Genomic DNA, 16,887 nt, shown 5'->3' on the forward strand with positions numbered 1-16,887 from the left:
AATTTATGTCCTGCTTTGAGGCAGAAAAGGGGAGAGCAGAGAAGTCTTTCTGCCTCAGTTGCCTTCAGCTCAAAATAGTCCTTAGGCCAAAGCAGCATATTTAGGTGATAACCTCCTGATGGCCTTCACGGGGATCTAATTATAGCACCGGGAAGCTATAAATAAGGATGACGATCCTCCGGAGGGAGGAGTGTTGCTAGGAGAGCTTCGGGACTTCGCACCTGCTGTTCCACCGGCCCAGAGGCTCTCCCCATAGCTGTGCCCTCACCTCCTACCGATCCAAGGTGTCCCCTGAAAAGTCTTCCCCGGCCACCGCCCCTCCTCTGCTGCATTTTTTCTCCCGGCGCTTGCCCACGCCCGACATTCATGTGTTTATTTCCATGTCTCTCCCCCGTAATCGTCTACAGCCCCCAGTCGAACTGCAGACTTTGATGACCTCTGTGCTCCCAGGGCCCACACGGTGCCGGCCTTTTGAAGTCTAACGCGCCAGCACGCACCAGCCCCGTTTCGTTCACCCAGCCACCCCTCTGTGGACGTTTGGTTGCTTCTGCGCCCTGGCCGTCGTGAATCGCGCAGCGATGAGCACGGGTGTGCGAACGTGTCTCCAGGATCCTGAAATTGCAATTCTTTTGGGTTTACGCTCCGAAGAGGAGTTGCCGGATCGCACGCTAATTCTGTTCTTCAGCGTCTGGGGAACCTCCGTGCTGTCGTCCGCAGAAGGTTCTCACGAGCAGGACATGAGGTCGCAGTTTCTCCACAGCCACGCCAACGCTTGTTATTTTCTGGGGTTGGTTGTGGTGGTGGTGCTTTTTCGTTTTGGTTTTTAATTTTTTTTAATGTTTTATTTTATTTCTGAGACAGAGCATGAGCAGGGGAGGGGCAGAGAGAGAGGGGGAGACCCAGCATCGGAAGCAGGCTCCGGGCTCTGATGGGGGTCACGATCTCACGGTTCCTGAGTTCGAGCCCCGCGTCGGGCTCTGTGCTCACAGTGTGGAACCTGCTTGGGATTCTCTCTTTCCTGCTCTCTCTGTTCCTCCAAGGCTCGTGCTCGCTCTCTCTCTCTCAAAAATAAATGCACTTAAAAAAATAAATAGATGCACACAGGGAGGTCATGGCGCAGCCTCCTGGCCCCCCAAGTCCCTCCTCAGCCTTGCAAGGTCTTCCCAAGCCCAAGCCCCATTGCCCACCAGGGGCTGGGCTGCTTCCTGAGAGGCCAGGAGTGAACCTGGCGGGGCCTCTGTCTCACAGAGACCTCAGGCCTGGGGGGAGAGCAGAGGAAGGACAAGGGGACGCAGGAGGGGGTGGGACCCCAGGGAGCTTAGAGCCTCCTGAGAGCCACCTCCCCAAGCAGAAGGGCATCCAGCTCACCTCCCAGAGCAAGGTGCAGTCTCCGTGGAGGGGACCTGAACCGGCACGACGGGTGGTTGTCCCAGATGTCAAACGATGATGTGTTAAAGATTCCCCCCAGCTCATTAGTCAAGGAGGAGTCCGGGAGGCATTCCGGCAGGTTCCAGAGACACCTGGAAGAACCACGGCGGGGCCTGCAGTGGGGACGGCCGCAGACACAGCTGCACCAGCGAGCCCCGCTCGGCGCTTTTCTCATGCGTGTTTACGAACAAGGGTGCTTCCGAATTATACATTTCGCAACAGTTTACAGGATCCTTAAGTAGCTCGAAGACAGGGAGGCAGGGGTGACCCGGAAGGGCCCTCTGGAAGATGCCTGGTTTCCCAGGGGAAGGCTGCTCACAGGGGTTTCCGGGCAGCAGGATCCCAACCCGTCCAGGGCCTAAAGTACGCGCCCCCCCCCACCACCACCGTGGTATGACACCGGCTGCCCACAGATATCTGGGGAGGGGTGAATTACTGGCTTGGGGGGTGGGGAGGAGGGAGCCCTCTCTCCGGGGCCCTGAGCATCTGATATTCTCTCCCATGGCTCTCATCTATCATGGAGGAAAAGTCCAGATCCTGTGGATGGCCTGCAAAGCCTCCATGGCCCGCACCCTGCCGTCTCTTACCTCTTCTCACTCGCTGCCCCCCCCCCTACACTGAGCACCCCCCATCCTGCCGCAGGGGCCTGCCTCAGGGCCTTTGCACTTCCCGTTATGTCCGTCCTCCACACCCTTCTGCCAGATTGCCCTCAGCGAGTTCCTCCCCGATCTACCTTAAACCAACCACCCCGCTCACTGACCCCACCCCTGCACGCATACCTCCTCCCTTACTTATCTGTCTCCTTAGTACATGCGTGCACCTGACAGGCTATGTGTTGGGCTTATGTATTTGTTTATTGCCTCTCCCCCTCCAGGCGGGATGTTTCCATTTTCACATCCCCGGGGCCCCAACAGGGCACAGAATAAGCCCTTGAGTGAGTAAATAGTCACACAGCAAATGTCACTTGTTGCTAAAATGATGGCATTGCTCCTGCTAGCACCGTGAATGCTGGTTGCTGTTAGCAATAAAAACATCAGGGCTACCCTTCACCTTCCGCGGTGTTGTTGCCAAGGGCCCTCGAAGACAGAAATCGTGGAAATCGAGGGCGCCCTGTTCTCGGAGATGGGCGTTGTCTGCCACCTGGTGGTGATCTCTGGAACCGCAGGCCGTACAACAGGTTCCAAGACGCCTTTCAGCAGCCGTGCCAGCATTCGTTTATAAATCTGCACTGGCGTCCCCGGCGAGGGTGCGAACTGGCACAACCCCCCCCCCCCCGCCCCCGAGGGAAATCTGGCAAGACCTAACACAACTACATGTGCACTGCCTTTTGACCCAGCAATCCCACGTCTGGGCATCTACGCCCAGCTAACCCTCCGACAGCACAAACATGCTTCCGTAAGCCAGGTTATTCATTGCACCACTACTTGTCTTTGCAAACTGTTGGAAACCACTTATATGTCCACATGGAGTGGCTGGACAGGCTACTCTCGGCTTTCGCATGCCCACCCAGTGCGGTATTCTGCGGGTGGAAAAAAGAATGAGGAAGGTCTCTGTGAACCACCACAGAGCCATATCCAGGGATCGCTGTTAAACAAGAAAAGCAAAGCCCCGAAGCATATTGATAGCAAGGTATCCTTCCGTGAGAAAGAGGGGCTACAAGAAAACACACGTCTCTGTCCATTTGTGCAAGAGACACGCAGGAAGGGTAAAACAGGAACCGACGAGGCTCCCGCCACGGGGGTCTGGGGGCTGTGATGGTCCGGGGCAGACCAGCACCTTCCAGCTGCCAGAGCCTGGTCGCTGAGTGCCGGTCTCCAATCCAAGGAACGAGGGCTCTTTGGAGAAGTGGTTGATCCCCACCCCCCACTCCCCGGCTGAGGCAGGGATAAACAAGATGATCCTGGAACGTCTTGGGTTTCCAGACAGTAAGAAACTGCTCAAAAGAAGATGGGGCTTGTTCAAGGTAGGAGGGAGCCGACCCGGGGGCACTGGCAAAGTTTGAGCAAGAAAAGAAATACAAAAATACTGGAGTTTAGCAAGAGGAAGTAAGTACCTATGTGTCTATCTTGATATAAATAAATAATCAAATAAACGGGGGAGAAAACATAGGTCTTCCTTCCAGTAGAACTCCAGTGAATAACAGTAGAAGGAAAGAGGGAAATCGGCATCAGGCAAATACCAACATCACGGAAATAATTATCGCAGGAAACACCCACTGATCAGGGCTCACACTAGTGGGTGAAAGTTTGAAGGGCAGATTGGCATAGACACCATAGTATCCTCTAAGATATTTATTTATTTTGGGTGGAGAGGGGCGGAGAGAGAGAGAGGGAGAGAGAATCTCAAGCAGGCTCCCCACTGTCAGCCCAGGGCCCAACACAGGGCTCAAACCCACGACCGTGAGATCATGACTTGAGCCGAAATCAAGAGTCAGACACTTAATTGACTGAGCTCCCCCCTCCCTGGTGCCCCACATTTCTGGTGTTGTTGCCAAAAGCGCATAACCTTATTCCTATCCTGAGAAAACAAACACCCAAATGGATATCCTACTAAACAGTTGATCGCCATTCTTTAAAGTTGCCAAGGTCACGATAGATGAAGCTGTTCCACTTCGGAGGACAATGAGGCAGATGGCCGCATGCGTGGGCCACTGGCCGGGATCCCAGAACAGAGAGAAATGAAATGAACTTCATAGTGAACAAACAGTATTGCAGCCCTATTATCATTTTTGGTTGTCACGATTCTCCCACGGTTACTAAGAGGCCAACGTCCTGGGAAACGGGGGGGAGGAGGGAACTTTCTGTGCTACTGTTGTCTGTAAATCTGAAACGAGTTCCAAGTAGATTTTTCGAAATCTGTGTGGAGTGCCCACGATGTGCCAAGCTCCATTCTGACGCTGAGGACACCGCAGTAACCACAGCAGACAACCACCCTTGTCCGCATGAAGCAGGACAAACAAGAAACAGGTCCGTAAAAAGCACAATGTCACGCAGTGGTGGTATTGCAGAGAAAATAAGTGAAGTGGGTGATACGGCTGGAGAGGTAGGGGAGGTCAGCCGAGCAGTCAGTGGAGGCCTCCCCGAGCAGGTGGCCCTCTGGGCAAAGACCAGAAGGACGAACAAAGCAGTCAGCGCTGTGACATCTGGAGGAAAAACTTACCCCAGGGAGAGAAGCCATGTGCAAAGGACCTGAGGCAGAAATGGGCTTGGTGTGGCATAGCTGGGAGGAGACAGGTCAAAGGGTTCAGAGGCCGGTTGGCTGCCTCTGTAGGTTTCAGGGGAGGGCACACGTCCAGCAGATTTACGTGTAAGAGCCCAACCTATAGTGGGTGGACGGTTCCAGATCCTCAGCAGGACGTGGGCACAGAGAATCACGTGGAGGGAACTCAGCGCGTTATGCTGAGTGAAAAAGCCAACCTCAGGGGCCACAGGCTGGACGACTCCAGTCATGTGACATCTTCAAAACGACCAAGTCCTAGAGATGGAAATAAATCGGTGATGGCCGGGGGGCGGGATGGTGGGGCAGGCCGTTCTGGTGCCCTTGCAAGGAGGCCTCCCAAGCTGGGCCAGCCCTGGGTCTTGGCTGCGAGGGGGCTTCCTGCAAGCTGCACGTGGGACAAAGTGGCACAGAACTGTCCACACACGCGGTCCCGACGTCAGGCCCCTGGTTACACCCGCCGCAACCACCGGGGAAACCGGGTGAAGGGTACGAGGAGAGTTTCTGTTCTACCTTTTCAACTTCCTGGGGATCTGTCATCATTTCAAAGTAAAATCTTCAGAGGATGACTGGGGGCCAAGCAGACGTGACGGGGGGCGGGGGGGGGCAGGGAGAGGGTTGGTCCCCGAGCCAGCAGATTGGATCCTCTGGTGTCAGGGGACGGGACATTCGCATGCTGGATCCTTTGGCCACATCCCTCTGGTCCCAGCTCTCCGATGCCGAGGCCGATGCCGAGGTCTGACTGCGGGCATCAGAAACGGCAGGTGGAAAAATGCAGCTGCGTTAACGCTCTATTTCTGTGTAATAAATTGCTACCAACTCAGTGACCGAAAGCTTAACACGCATTTATTACCGCACGCTTTCTGCGAGTCAAGAGCATGAGTTCGGGCAGCAGGCTTCTCTGCTCAGGGTGTCACCAGGCTGAACTCCCAGCGCCAGCTGGGGTCTCGTCCGACGCGGGGGGCCTCTCCCAGGCCACTGGTTGCTGCTAGAATCCGTGCGGCCGCGGTGTGACCGCGAGAGCCCGAGGAGGGCGTCTTGGCGAGGACGGAGCCTCACGGACACGCCGCGACCATGGGGTGACCGCCCCGTCACAGTCCTGGCCCCCGTCCACGCTCGAGGGAGAGCCTGACCACACGAGCCCCTCTGGGTTCTGCCCACCAGCCACGCCCAGGTCCCCAAGAAAGGCCTTGCGGTGACCATGCCAAGCAGGGCACTGGCTGTCCTCTCACTCCTTGGTTAGTGTCCCCGTGAAGTCCCCATCCCCTGCGCGGGAGCGGCCTCCCTCTCTGCGGCGGGGTCTGCCGTGGGACCCGTGCCTGGTGTCATCCCCTCCCTTGCAGGGACTTGTTTCTAACCAGTAGGTTACGTGGCTGCTGTCGCTCCTCTGATTTCCTTGCGTCACGTGAGACTGGACGCTTCCTCCTCCTCCTGCTGGCCTTGAGGAAGGAAGCCACCGTGAGTCCCACAGCCACGACCCCTGGGGGGCGAGCCCCTCTGACCAGGGTGTCAGCGATACGTGACCATGGTGAGTCGGCATTTACAGTTGGCCTGTCGACTCCTCTTTTCACACCCCAGAGCGTAGCGATGCTAGGAGTTTATGCCGTAACAGCAGAATTCAGGGGCGCCCGGGTGGCTCAGTCGGTTGGGCTTCTGACTTCGGCTCAGGTCATGATCTCCCAGTTCGTGAGTTCGAGCCCCGCGTCGGGCTCTGTGCTGACAGCTCGGAGCCTGGAGTCTGCTTCGGATTCTGTGTCTCCCTCTCTCTGCCCCTTCCCTGCTCATGCTCTGTCTCTCTCTCTTTCTCAATAATAAATAAACATTAAAAAAAAATTTTTTTTTAAGAAAAAAAAAAAACCCAGCAGAATTCAGTAGCTTCCTTAAGGTCGAGTTCCTGAATCTACTGCATTTTTACATGAAAATATTGCATGGAAATGACTGGGCTGAGAAAATACTGTTGTCTAGGCAAAACCGTGGGCTGCAAAGCTCTGTATGAGACTAGGCAAAGACTCAGAGACGCTATTTTGTAGAAATTGCTGAATCCAAATGCAGAGCAGATTGTGCTCTAATTTATATCCTCTGCCAACTTGCTATCTATAAGGAATTGTGATGTTTTGCCTTTTCTTACGGTCCCCATCTCTAATGGCTAGTGACCTGGGCAGAACTACAATAAATAGGAATTATAAAATTACATTTTTGGGGTGCCTCGGTGGGTCAGTTCGTCGGACACTTGTCCGACTTTGGCTCAGGTCATGATCTCACAGTTTGTGAGTTCCAGCCCCACATCGGGCTCTGTGCTGACAGCTCAGAGCCTGGAGGCTGCTTCAGAGTCTGTATCTCCCTCTCTCTCTCTCTCTCTGCCCCTCTTCAGCTCATGCTCTCTCTTTCGCTCTCAAAAATAAATAAACCTTAAAATTACATTTTTGCCTATCAGACAAATGTGGGATGTTTGTGAGGGTTACAGGTGACTATATCTACTCCTCTTGAACACTCTTCCTGGTTCTTAACATGTAACTAAGATTAGAATAAACTAGGGGTTGGCAAACTTCCTATAAAGGGCCGGTCAGTAAACATTTTCAGCTTTGTGGGTCATAGGGTTTCGGTTGCAATAATTCAACACTGCCATTGAGCACAAAACCAGCCCTAGGCGATATGGAAATGAACAGGTGTTGCTGTGTGCCAATAAAAGTTATGAACGGAAATTTGAATTTCGTGTAACCTTCATGTCATGAAATATTACTCATCTTTTTTTCCATCATTTAAAAATATAAAAACCAAGAGCGCCTGGGGGTCTCAGTCGGTTGAGCGTCTGACTCTCGATTTCAGCTCACGTCATGATCCCAGGGTCGTGGGATCGAGCCCCACATCTGGATCTGCCCTGAGCATGGAGTCTGCTCGAGGTTCTCTCCCTCTCCCTCTGCCCTTCTCCCCAGTTGAGCGCGTGTACTCTCTCTCCAAAAATTAAAAAATTAAAAACATATGAAAGCCAGGGGCACCTTGGTGGCTGAGTCGGTTAAGCTCAGGTCTTGATCTCAGCATTGTGAGTTCAAGCCCCACATTGGGCTCCATGCTTGTGTGAAAAAATGAAACAAAACAGAACCCCCCCAAAAAGAAAGGTGCTTAAAAATATAGCAATAAATAAACAAATAGATAAATAAATGCCATTATTAGCTCATGGGTAGTATGGAAACAGGCAGCAGGCTCGATTTGGCCTGTGAGCCATGGTTCGTTGACCCCTGGCTTTTTAGATTACCTCCACAGTCTGTGCCATATTGAGATCACAGGTTAAAACCCAAATATTTTTTGCTTATCTGAATGTCCTCAGTGTGCCACGAAAATAACTCCTATAGTCCCAGTTGCTTGAAAAACTCAGACTACTGGAGTCATCCCAGCTCCTTCCATTTCTCCCCGTCCTGTTAGGTCAAGACGAGAAAAGTGAAGTGGCAGGAATGACAAGACGGGAAGACATGGGCGGGTGGCTTTTGTCTGAGGTCTGACTCCCACACACACGGCGACAGAGCCTGAAGACTTTGCTGCAACGATGGGGATTCACTGATGGAGATTCAGGACTCCTCTGTCAGGCACACATTAATTTGGACTGAACTAGGAATACTGAATCTCCATGGTCTTCCCCAGCTAGCTTCTCTCTCCTGGGCTGCACCTGCACATCTATAAAACTACACGCTGACCTAGATTAGGGGGTCAGTAAGCTAACTGAACAGGCTCGGGTACGTGTAGTTTCCATTAGCTACCCTAACATGCCAAAATATCCATATTTTTAATAAGTATCATAATTTTTTTTTCATTTATCAAGTTTTGAGAGACAGAGTGAGACAGCAAAAGTTGGGGAGGGGCAGAGAGAGAGGCAGACACAGAATCCGAAGCAGGCTCCAGGCTCCGAACTGTCAGCACAGAACCCGACGCGGGGCTCGAACTCACGGACCGCGAGATCGTGACCTGAGCCGAAGTCGGCCGCTTAACCGACTGAGCCACCCAGGCGCCCCTAATAAGTATTATAAACATTCATATCAACTAATTTGGGAATCTCTGCTTAGCTCGTCTGAAGCTTATTCAAATTACCCTGAAAATATAGATCAATTCTCTGTTTTTCTTAATCCAATTAGACATATATAACTGCTAGTGTGGTAGAAGAAAAAGTCAGTATGTGTAATCCATGAGATGGAATGAATAAAAAGACTTTTCTGGTGGTAAGAAAATCAAATGATTCTAGAATCCACCATTCCCTGACATATGCACGCACATACACACCCCCCTTAATTCAATCACGTTCTCTCTTTTTTTTAATGTCTGTTTATTCATTTATTTATTTAGAGGGAGATTGCGAGGGGTGGGGGTGGGGCGCAGAGAGGGAGGGAGAAAGAATCCCAAGCAGGTTCCCCGCTGTCAGCGCAGAGCCCGACGTGGGGCTCAAACCAAGGAACCGCGAGATCATGACCGGAGCCGAAATCGAGACTTGGACTCCCAGCCGACTGAGCCCCCCGGGCGCCCCCCCAGCACTTTCTTTTACATCCGTAACTGAAGTTGGACTTTGTAATAAATTAGAAAGATAAAGTTTGGCTCCGTCTTTCGCGCAAACAGCTCCTGGAAAGACAGCAGCTCTGAAAACGGTATCGGCAGCTCATTCCACATTTCCCCCAAGCCCGTCATCCCATCGGGGTCCCAGCGACGCAGCCACACACGCCACCCTCTGCTGCCACGTCGCCGTGTTCTGCCTGCTCTCGAGGAGGCGAGGAGAGCAAAAACAACACAGGAACTGCTGTGGCCCCTGGTCTCACATTTATTCCCCCCCCCCCCCAGTTTAAAAAAAAAGAAAGGAGGGGGGCGCCTGGGGGGCTCAGTCAGTTGAGCGTCCGACTTCAGCTCAGGTCACGATCTCGCGGTCCGTGAGTTCGAGCCCCGCGTCGGGATCTGTGCTGATGGCTCGGAGCCTGGAGCCCGCTTCGGATTCTGTGTCTCCCTCTCTCTCTGCCCCTCCCCAACTTTTGCTGTCTCTCTCTGTCTCAAAAATAAATAAACGTTAAAAAAAAATTTTTTTTTTAAAGAAAGGAGGGGGGAAGGTGTCACATTCGAGAATATCCTTTTTCTTCAGAATAGTTTTATTAGTTTACATAGGGTCTGCCAACACTCAGCTTTTTCTCTCCTCCTCTGACACATAAGTCCATTCATTCAGAGTCTTCTTCCCCCCATATCTCATAGATGGTGATGTTATTGTGAGGGTCCGCAGGCGCCTCCAGGTTCTGAAGCTTGGGGTTACCGCCAGCTGCCATGGCGACTTTCAGGTTGCGCACCTTGGACACAAATTTCACAAGGTCCACCTCGAGCTGGGTTAAGGTATTGAACGCATAGTCTTTGCTGGGGGAAGTATTTTGAGTCTTCTTCAGCGGAGAGCGAAATGAGCAGCCTCGAAGCCCAGAAGGATTCTGCTCCTGTCAAGAAAGAGATGCGGGGTGAATGATACCGTTGACTTTGCTGGCTTCCACTCGGTTCCAAGAGAGTCGGGCTGGCCTCAGTAAGGATGGTTCCAGCATGGCACTCAAGGCCAGGGATTGGCCAACTGGGGCCCAATCCGTACCTCCCGTTGTTTTTGCTTTGTTTCTAAATATGTGAAAATTATTGTCAAACTCGTTTCCATACAACACCCAGTGCTCATCCCAACAGGTGCCCTCCTCGATGCCCCTCACCCCCCCTCCCCTCCCTCCCACCCCCTCCCCTCCCTCCCACCCCCCATCAGCCCTCAGTTTGTTCTCAGTTTTTAAGAGTCTCTTATGCTGTGGCTCTCTCCCACTCTAACTTCTCTCTCTCCCTTTTTTTCCTCCCGTTGTTTTTGTAAATAAAACTTTATTGGGACACAGCCTTGCCAATTTAGTTACACATTACACAAGGCTGCTTTCAGGCCAACGCGGCAGAGTTGAGGAGTTACAACGAGGACCGTACAGGCTCCGGAGCTGAAAACATCGACCAGCTGGCCCTTTCCAGAAAAGGGTTGCCAACCGCTGCTCTACCGGTCTGGACGCAGTGCCACGAAGTGTTGGGGCTGTCTAGCAGAGAACGTGCCGTGTTTCTGTCCTTCTCCCCGACTGAGAGGTAGCTGTTCAGCCACTGTAGGAAGGACCTGTTACTTCTTCACAGCTTTACCCCTTCACGACCGGCCTTGTCCTTTACTGGGGACAATGACGCCACCTGCCCCCAGCTCAGCAACTTGTAAGGAGTCAGACGCTAGGGAAATCAAGAATCAGGGAACGAACCCGGTGGTGAAGGTGTCTCTGAGAGTAACTTTGACCCGAAACACGCCAAGTTCCCGACTCTATCCTTACTTTGAAAAGACTCACTTGACCGGATGAGTATCAGGCCAAGCTTTCATTCGCCCCATGAGCAGGAGGCCGTCCTCAATCGGTAGCCCATCCCCCCGGGGGTCTGGGGACTGCCATCCTCCCTAAGGACACGTCAGGACATGGATGTGCCCACGTCTCGCAGGACCGTGAGGTGGGCGCCCCGCCTCCGGCTCGGTTCCGCCTCACGACCCGGAGCGGAACCTACTAGAAGGCGTGCCTCTCCGGGGCGGACGCGTCTTGAGACCGAATCGGTGCGATGGAAACCCTTCCCACCCTTTTACCTTAGTCTTCTCGCGATCCCCTCGAAACTTTAGTATCACATACAGCACGACGACAAAAAAAAGCCAGAGCCATTTTCTCCCAAGCCAGCCTTGGGCGTGCTCTGGTAGATTCTGCCTGATCCGGAAGTGCCCTCCGCAAGGCACCTTGCCCTGGGGTTCCTTGGCTTTCTCTCTCAGAGACGTGAACATGAAGGCACAGCCGCAGGAGAGGCACAGAGGCAAGAACAAGACCCATGTCAGCGTCCGCATGGTGAGCAGAGGCGGGGGAGGGAATAGCTCATGGTGGGTCTGTGTGCCTGCACCTGGAGACTGGGTGCCCAGGGCTGGGCCGTTGGTGATGTCACAGAGGCGGGGGCCGCCCTGGCCATTGTGACGGCTCCAGGCTAGGCGATGAGGAGGCTCGCAGCGGTTGCCCGGGAGTGAGGCCTGAAGGAGGCGGGGAACTTTCCAAGGGGCGGTCAAGAGCGAGAAGACGGGCAGCCGGGGGACGCCAGCTCCCTGCCAGAACATTCCTTCCGAGCCCGGGGCTCCACCGGGAGAGGCCCTCACCTGTTTCTGTCTCTTGCCTCGCGGATCCAGACGCGGTGGTGAGCAGGGCAGACCCAGCACGTGCCCCTGTGGCACCGAGAGGCGACCGGGGAAGGTATTGAACCAGAGGCCACGAACTGGGGGCCGCTGATGTGTTTCGTTTGGCCTCCGCGGCGTTTCTAGCAGTATTTGCCACTATTTAAATCTTGGGAGGGGCTCCGCTTTTAGAGCCGAGATTTCTGGCTCCCTTTGAAAATAGGGATGATCTGGGAACACGGGGCCGCTCGAGGCTGGAGCCAGATGGTGGCCACACTCAGTCCCCGCACCCCTTGTCTCTGCCGCCCGCCTCCACTCGTGGATCGCTGCTGAGTGCGCACCGCTTGGGTCAACCAAGAATATAAAGTACTTCATTCCAAAGGTGTAAGAACAGAGTACTTTCCGAGGACAGAACGAGGGGCCCGTGCTGGGTTAGGTTATGCGGGAAGGCTCTCCCGAAAAAGGAGGGGGTGGCCGGGTAAATGGGGGAGGGGACTGAGGACGCTGAGGTGACAAGGACCCAGCCCGTGCGACAATGGAAGCCATCAGGTTTTAAAATGACACGAACCCCCAAAATCTCGTGCAACGCAACACGAGGCTGGCACCTGTTCCCCCGCGTCGTCGGACTCACGGACTCATTGCCTGGGAATGAAATGTTCTGAATGTCATCAAGGGATCCCCTGGGAACCGTCCCGGTGCCTCAAGCCGGGTTGAGCTCTGGGCAGTGACCGAGAAGTTTCGTTGGGGGAACCACGGGGGGAAGACGGCGCCTACCTGCGCACAGCCCGCTGGAGAGGCGGGGGCCTTTCTGCAGGAGGCGGTCTGCGCTGGGCGGGCAGAGGTGCAAATCCAAAGGGCTGATTGGAAGGCGGGCAGTGAAGGGAATCCACTCCTCACGAGGGGCTCCTTCGGGGAGCGGCTGGCCGGTGTCTGGCCGTGTGTTAGAGGGTGTGCCCCGTGGCCCTCAGGGGCTCATCCTGGGAACAGTCGCTCCGTCCTGTTCTCTCCTGAGCAGCCTCATGTGGCTCTCGTGGGAGAGTCACCCCCGTTGCTCAGTTACGGCGGCCGAGTATTTGGGGTGGCCCCATGTCTGCATGCACCCCGTGTTCTATGTCACCCGCCCCCCCCAAAAAATCTTATGGTGTGATGTAGTGAGGGGCAGAGAGACTTGATTTACACAGACGACACCGAACAACGGGAGTGCTCAGCAAGTTTTGTCCCAGGCGGTTTCTGATTTGAAAACGTTCATGGACATTTGATGACAGGAATCACACTGTTGGGGTTTGTATCCTGGTCAGAATCTAAAGCACTTTTCAGTAAAAGACAAGTAGAAAAGCAGGCAAGGTATAGGCATCTTTTGTTTTAAATGTTTACTTGTTTTGAGAGACAAGGTGTGAGCAGGGGAGGGGCAGAGAGAGAGGGCGACACGGAATCCGAAGAGGGCTCCAGGCTCCGAGCTGTCGGCACAGAGCCCGACGCGGGGCTCGAACCCACGAACCACGAGATCGTGACCGGAGCCGAAGTCGGACGTTCAACAGACGGAGCCCCCCAGGTGTCCCCAGAAGATCTTTGAGCCAAAATGCTCTTTGGGTCAAAGGGCAAGAATAGGTTCATGGTGCTAAGTGGGCGTTGTCTCAGTTCATTCTGGGGAGGCTCTAACTTTAGTTCTTGGCAATAAGAGTTAAGCAGCCTGGAGACTTCCCCTCCCATGGCCCTCCTGGCTACAAAAGGGGCCGGGGCCGGGGGCGGGAACCCTTGCTCAGCTCCCACTGACTTGACCCCTCTGAGCCGACTTAAGCGCTTGGCAAGTACTGGTGGGAGACAAAGGACCTGACAGATGAGCTGTGCCCACGCGTGCGGTGCTGTGGGAAGGCACGCTGGTCACCGGCCCCTCTCTCGGGTCACTGAGCCCCGAAGATAGACCGTCAGGTGCTCAGCCCTTCGGGTGAGCGCTCAGGACCACGGTAGCCCCGAGCCAGCCGGGAGCCTGCTCTCCTTCTCCAGCAGATCAGGCGTCCCGCCCAGGGGGACAAGGTTACACTGTCCCCGCCTTAACCAGGGGCAGGTGCGGCTCCTCGGGCCTCTGAGGACTCGATGCCTTGCTAGACACTCAAGGAATCTCCAAAGCAAGCTCTTCTCTGGGGGCTGCGGGGCTCTCTCGGCGGGGCAGCCTCAGGGGACCGAGACTGCAGAATACAGCAGAGGCCAGAGGCAGGTGGGGGGAGGCTGGGGCACCCCGGGGAGGGCGGGGGGGAGTGACCTGCAGAGCTGGGATGTGACCTTGATCGAGGGGAAGCAGGGCGGGCTGAGACGCTCAAGTTCTGATGCTGGGGACACTGTGACCGGGTCACCGGGAAAAACCGGACAAAGTAATCGCTGCAAAATAAAATTAAGGCTAAAATCAGGGGAATCGAAGTTGGCAGAAACAATGGCTGTTAACATAAAATGCCTCGTGATGACTGAAGCTGTAATTAGTGACACCTGACTATAAGAAGACCAATGAATCAAGTTTTCTTCGCGAGATGAGAAAACTCCTTGTGATAAAAGAAATCTTAACCAAATAAGAAAGGTGCTGATTGTTAACAATAACAAAAGGAAAAAGGAGACAGGCAATAACTAAGAAATGGATTAACTGGGCTCTGTGGAACAGGGGCAACGGGTAGAAGACGGGTAATGCAGGTTTGTTCTGGAGAAGTCCACAACAAAACCCGATGTTGATGGAATTCCGATGAAAATCCTTCTCTATTCACAGTATGGATGCCTCCTCGGGGGCTAAACTTCCCACCAGGTAGAGGCAGAGAACTTGGGGACAGGACCCTCCGTCCCGGGGCCTCCCCCAGCGCGGTTTCCTTCCTTTTAATGGAAGCCGGGCCCTGGACCAGCCGTTAACCAACCAGCCGATCACGTCCATGCTACAACCGGGTCCAGAAGGCCAGAAGGCCGTGTTGAGACCTGGATACTCCCAGCTCCTCATCTGCTGTCTCACGGGAACTTTCAATGACTGATGTCAACACAGAGCACAGGTAAAGGTAAAACGCACCGATTTTACATAGAATTCCCTTCATCTTCTGGGAGAAAAAGGAATTCGTAGGACACGGGATTGCTCTGATCACCATCAATGGAAAGGCTGCAATTCCCTTACCAGAACATTACGGAAGACAGAAGACAGAAAACACAGCCAGATGGAGGAAAGGCAGATGTGTTTCATTCTGTGGCAAAACATCAGGTGTCCTAACTCTCTTCTGTCTTGAAACCGATAAAGGAAGCTGCCCTGAACCTCGAGGGCCAAGGCCCCGCTCCCCTCTGCCGGCACGGACCAGTTCCCTCAACCACACCTGCGGCACAGTGCGTTTAAAACTCGCTCTTTCTTTGTAAAGGTCAGTTTCTCTTGGCCTGTTTAACTGTTGGCAGCAAAAGCATGAGAATTTTGGTCAAAATGAGCCACTCACACACCCATGAGGAATCGGGAGTCTTTAATGATTTTCAGCGTAGAAAGTGCAGCCCATGCGTCTTTCTGGGCGGTGGGGGGACAGGCGCATCTACAGGGGGAAGCGGGCGCGGGGCCTGCGGGAGGGGGCGGGCAGGTGCCGGCACGGCCACCCGGGGAACCCGCGCCCCTCGCTAGCAAGGGCGACCACGCCGGCTCCGAGGTCTGGGAGGGCGACTTCACCACCGCACACACGCCAATGGCCGGCAGAGCACAAGGGACAGCGCCGCCCCCGCGGAGACCCAGCAGGGCCTGCGGGGCGCCTGGTGCGGTACGGGCTTCAGAAGCAGTAGGACGTGTGGGTGACCCAGTGGGCCGACTCCTCCTTGGAGCGCTTGGCGGAGCTGTGGGAAGTGAAGAGGGACTTGTAAGCTTCAGATTCTTCACTGTTGGCGATGGACCTCTTTGTGGCTCCGCACAGAGGCTTCCCGACTTTTCCGGAAGAGCCCCCGTTTGCCGCTGGAAGAACGAGAAGCCAGATTCGTTAGGGTCGGGACCACAGGTCACCCCCAGCTTACACCACACTCTTACAGGAAACACGTGTGTCCGTCTGGGGAATCTGCCGCCACCTCCCCCGGATACGGTGGAAGCCGTCGTCCCGATGCCCGCTCCTTAAAGCTGCTGGGTTCACATCTACCATGTGAAACCACACCAGTAACCGTCTGCTGCCTTCTCAGCTCTGGCCCCCGCCCCATGAATGATGTGAACCAGATCGTCCTCCCAAGGGGGTGCTCTCTGCCTCCTTCAACGGGGGGGGGGGGGGGGGGGGGCAGGAACGGAAGTCCCAGGAGGCGGGGCCACCTACGGCAGGCCAGGTGGCCGCTACGTGTAAGGCGGGGACTGGATCCGCTAACCACCGTGGACGCTACTTACAGCACAAGACTGCACATTCTTTTACCTGATAATCAATCTGTGTTTCTTTTTTTTTTTTTTTACATTTTGTATTTATTTTTGAGAGACGGAGTGAGACAAAGTGAGAGTGGGGGAGGGGCAGAGAGAGAGAGGGAGACACAGGATCGGAAGGAGGCTCCAGGCTCTGAGCCGTCAGCACAGAGCCCGACACGGGGCTCGAACCCACCGTGAGATCGTGACCTGAGCCAAAGTCGGATGCTCAACTGATTGAGCCACCCAGGCACCCCAATCTGTGTTTCTTTTTTTGTGAAATACATATCTTCTCTTAAAGGCAACGAGGAGAAACGCACTGAATTCTGGACTGTGTGTTAAATAGCCCTTTGACACTTGGCCAAGAGGCAGGAGAAGGGCTGGCTCTGAATGCCACGCGGGATGCACATAAAACCCGAGCCTTAAAGGGATCAGGAACATTCCCGCCCAACACCCTGAGCGCCGGGCCACGACGCGACCCAGTGTCCGCAGCAGGGTCCTGCTCTCTGTGCGGGCTCAGTAGCTTGATTCCAAAGGCACACCCGGCAAGAAGACAACTGGCTCGCGTGCCCAGCCTCCCTCGGGCCGACCCTGGGGTAGAGGGGCTGTTTCTTCGCCTCTAAGAGGGCTCAACGAGCTACTCAGAAACGTGACTTCGGACGACCCTGAGCTTTCC

General features: G+C 54.5%; 3 protein-coding genes across 10 annotated transcripts in view; 1 reads left to right on the top strand and 2 right to left on the bottom strand.

Moving 5' to 3' along the window:
* Positions 1-9,743: 9,743 nt before the first annotated feature.
* Positions 9,744-11,607, bottom strand: LOC102969484 (protein FAM209A). Its single transcript, XM_007087050.2, has 2 exons — positions 11,279-11,607; positions 9,744-10,091 (listed from the first exon to the last, which is right to left on the bottom strand). Exons 1-2 carry the CDS (start codon positions 11,525-11,527, stop codon positions 9,828-9,830), a joined length of 513 nt encoding a protein of 170 aa, XP_007087112.2. The 5' UTR covers positions 11,528-11,607; the 3' UTR covers positions 9,744-9,827.
* A 91-nt stretch (positions 11,608-11,698) lies between these two features.
* Positions 11,699-16,887, top strand: part of LOC102969770 (beta-1,3-galactosyl-O-glycosyl-glycoprotein beta-1,6-N-acetylglucosaminyltransferase 7) — a 78,401-nt gene continuing 73,212 nt past the window's right edge. For all 8 annotated transcript variants that reach the window (XM_042980101.1, XM_042980107.1, XM_042980106.1 and 5 more), the window contains exon 1: positions 11,699-11,991. The gene's annotated coding sequence lies outside the window, so the exon portion shown is untranslated. The remainder of the gene's footprint in view (positions 11,992-16,887) is intronic.
* RTF2 (replication termination factor 2) overlaps positions 15,299-16,887 on the bottom strand; it is a 42,907-nt gene continuing 41,318 nt past the window's right edge. Inside the window, exon 9 of the mRNA XM_007087052.3 lies at positions 15,299-15,788. Coding sequence (XP_007087114.1) covers positions 15,610-15,788 — 179 coding nt within the window. The 3' untranslated portion in view covers positions 15,299-15,609. The remainder of the gene's footprint in view (positions 15,789-16,887) is intronic.

This window comes from Panthera tigris, chromosome A3 (assembly GCF_018350195.1).
Source record: "Panthera tigris isolate Pti1 chromosome A3, P.tigris_Pti1_mat1.1, whole genome shotgun sequence".
In the NCBI taxonomy this organism is placed as follows: Eukaryota; Metazoa; Chordata; class Mammalia; order Carnivora; family Felidae; genus Panthera; species Panthera tigris.

Coding starts and splice junctions, on each gene's coding strand:
- LOC102969484 (XM_007087050.2), bottom strand. CDS start 11,527: ATGCGGACGCTGACATGGGTCTTGTTCTTGCCTCTGTGCCTCTCCTGC. Junction 10,092..11,278: donor GGGATCGCGAGAAGACTAAG/GTAAAAGGGTGG, acceptor CTTTCTTGACAG/GAGCAGAATCCTTCTGGGCT.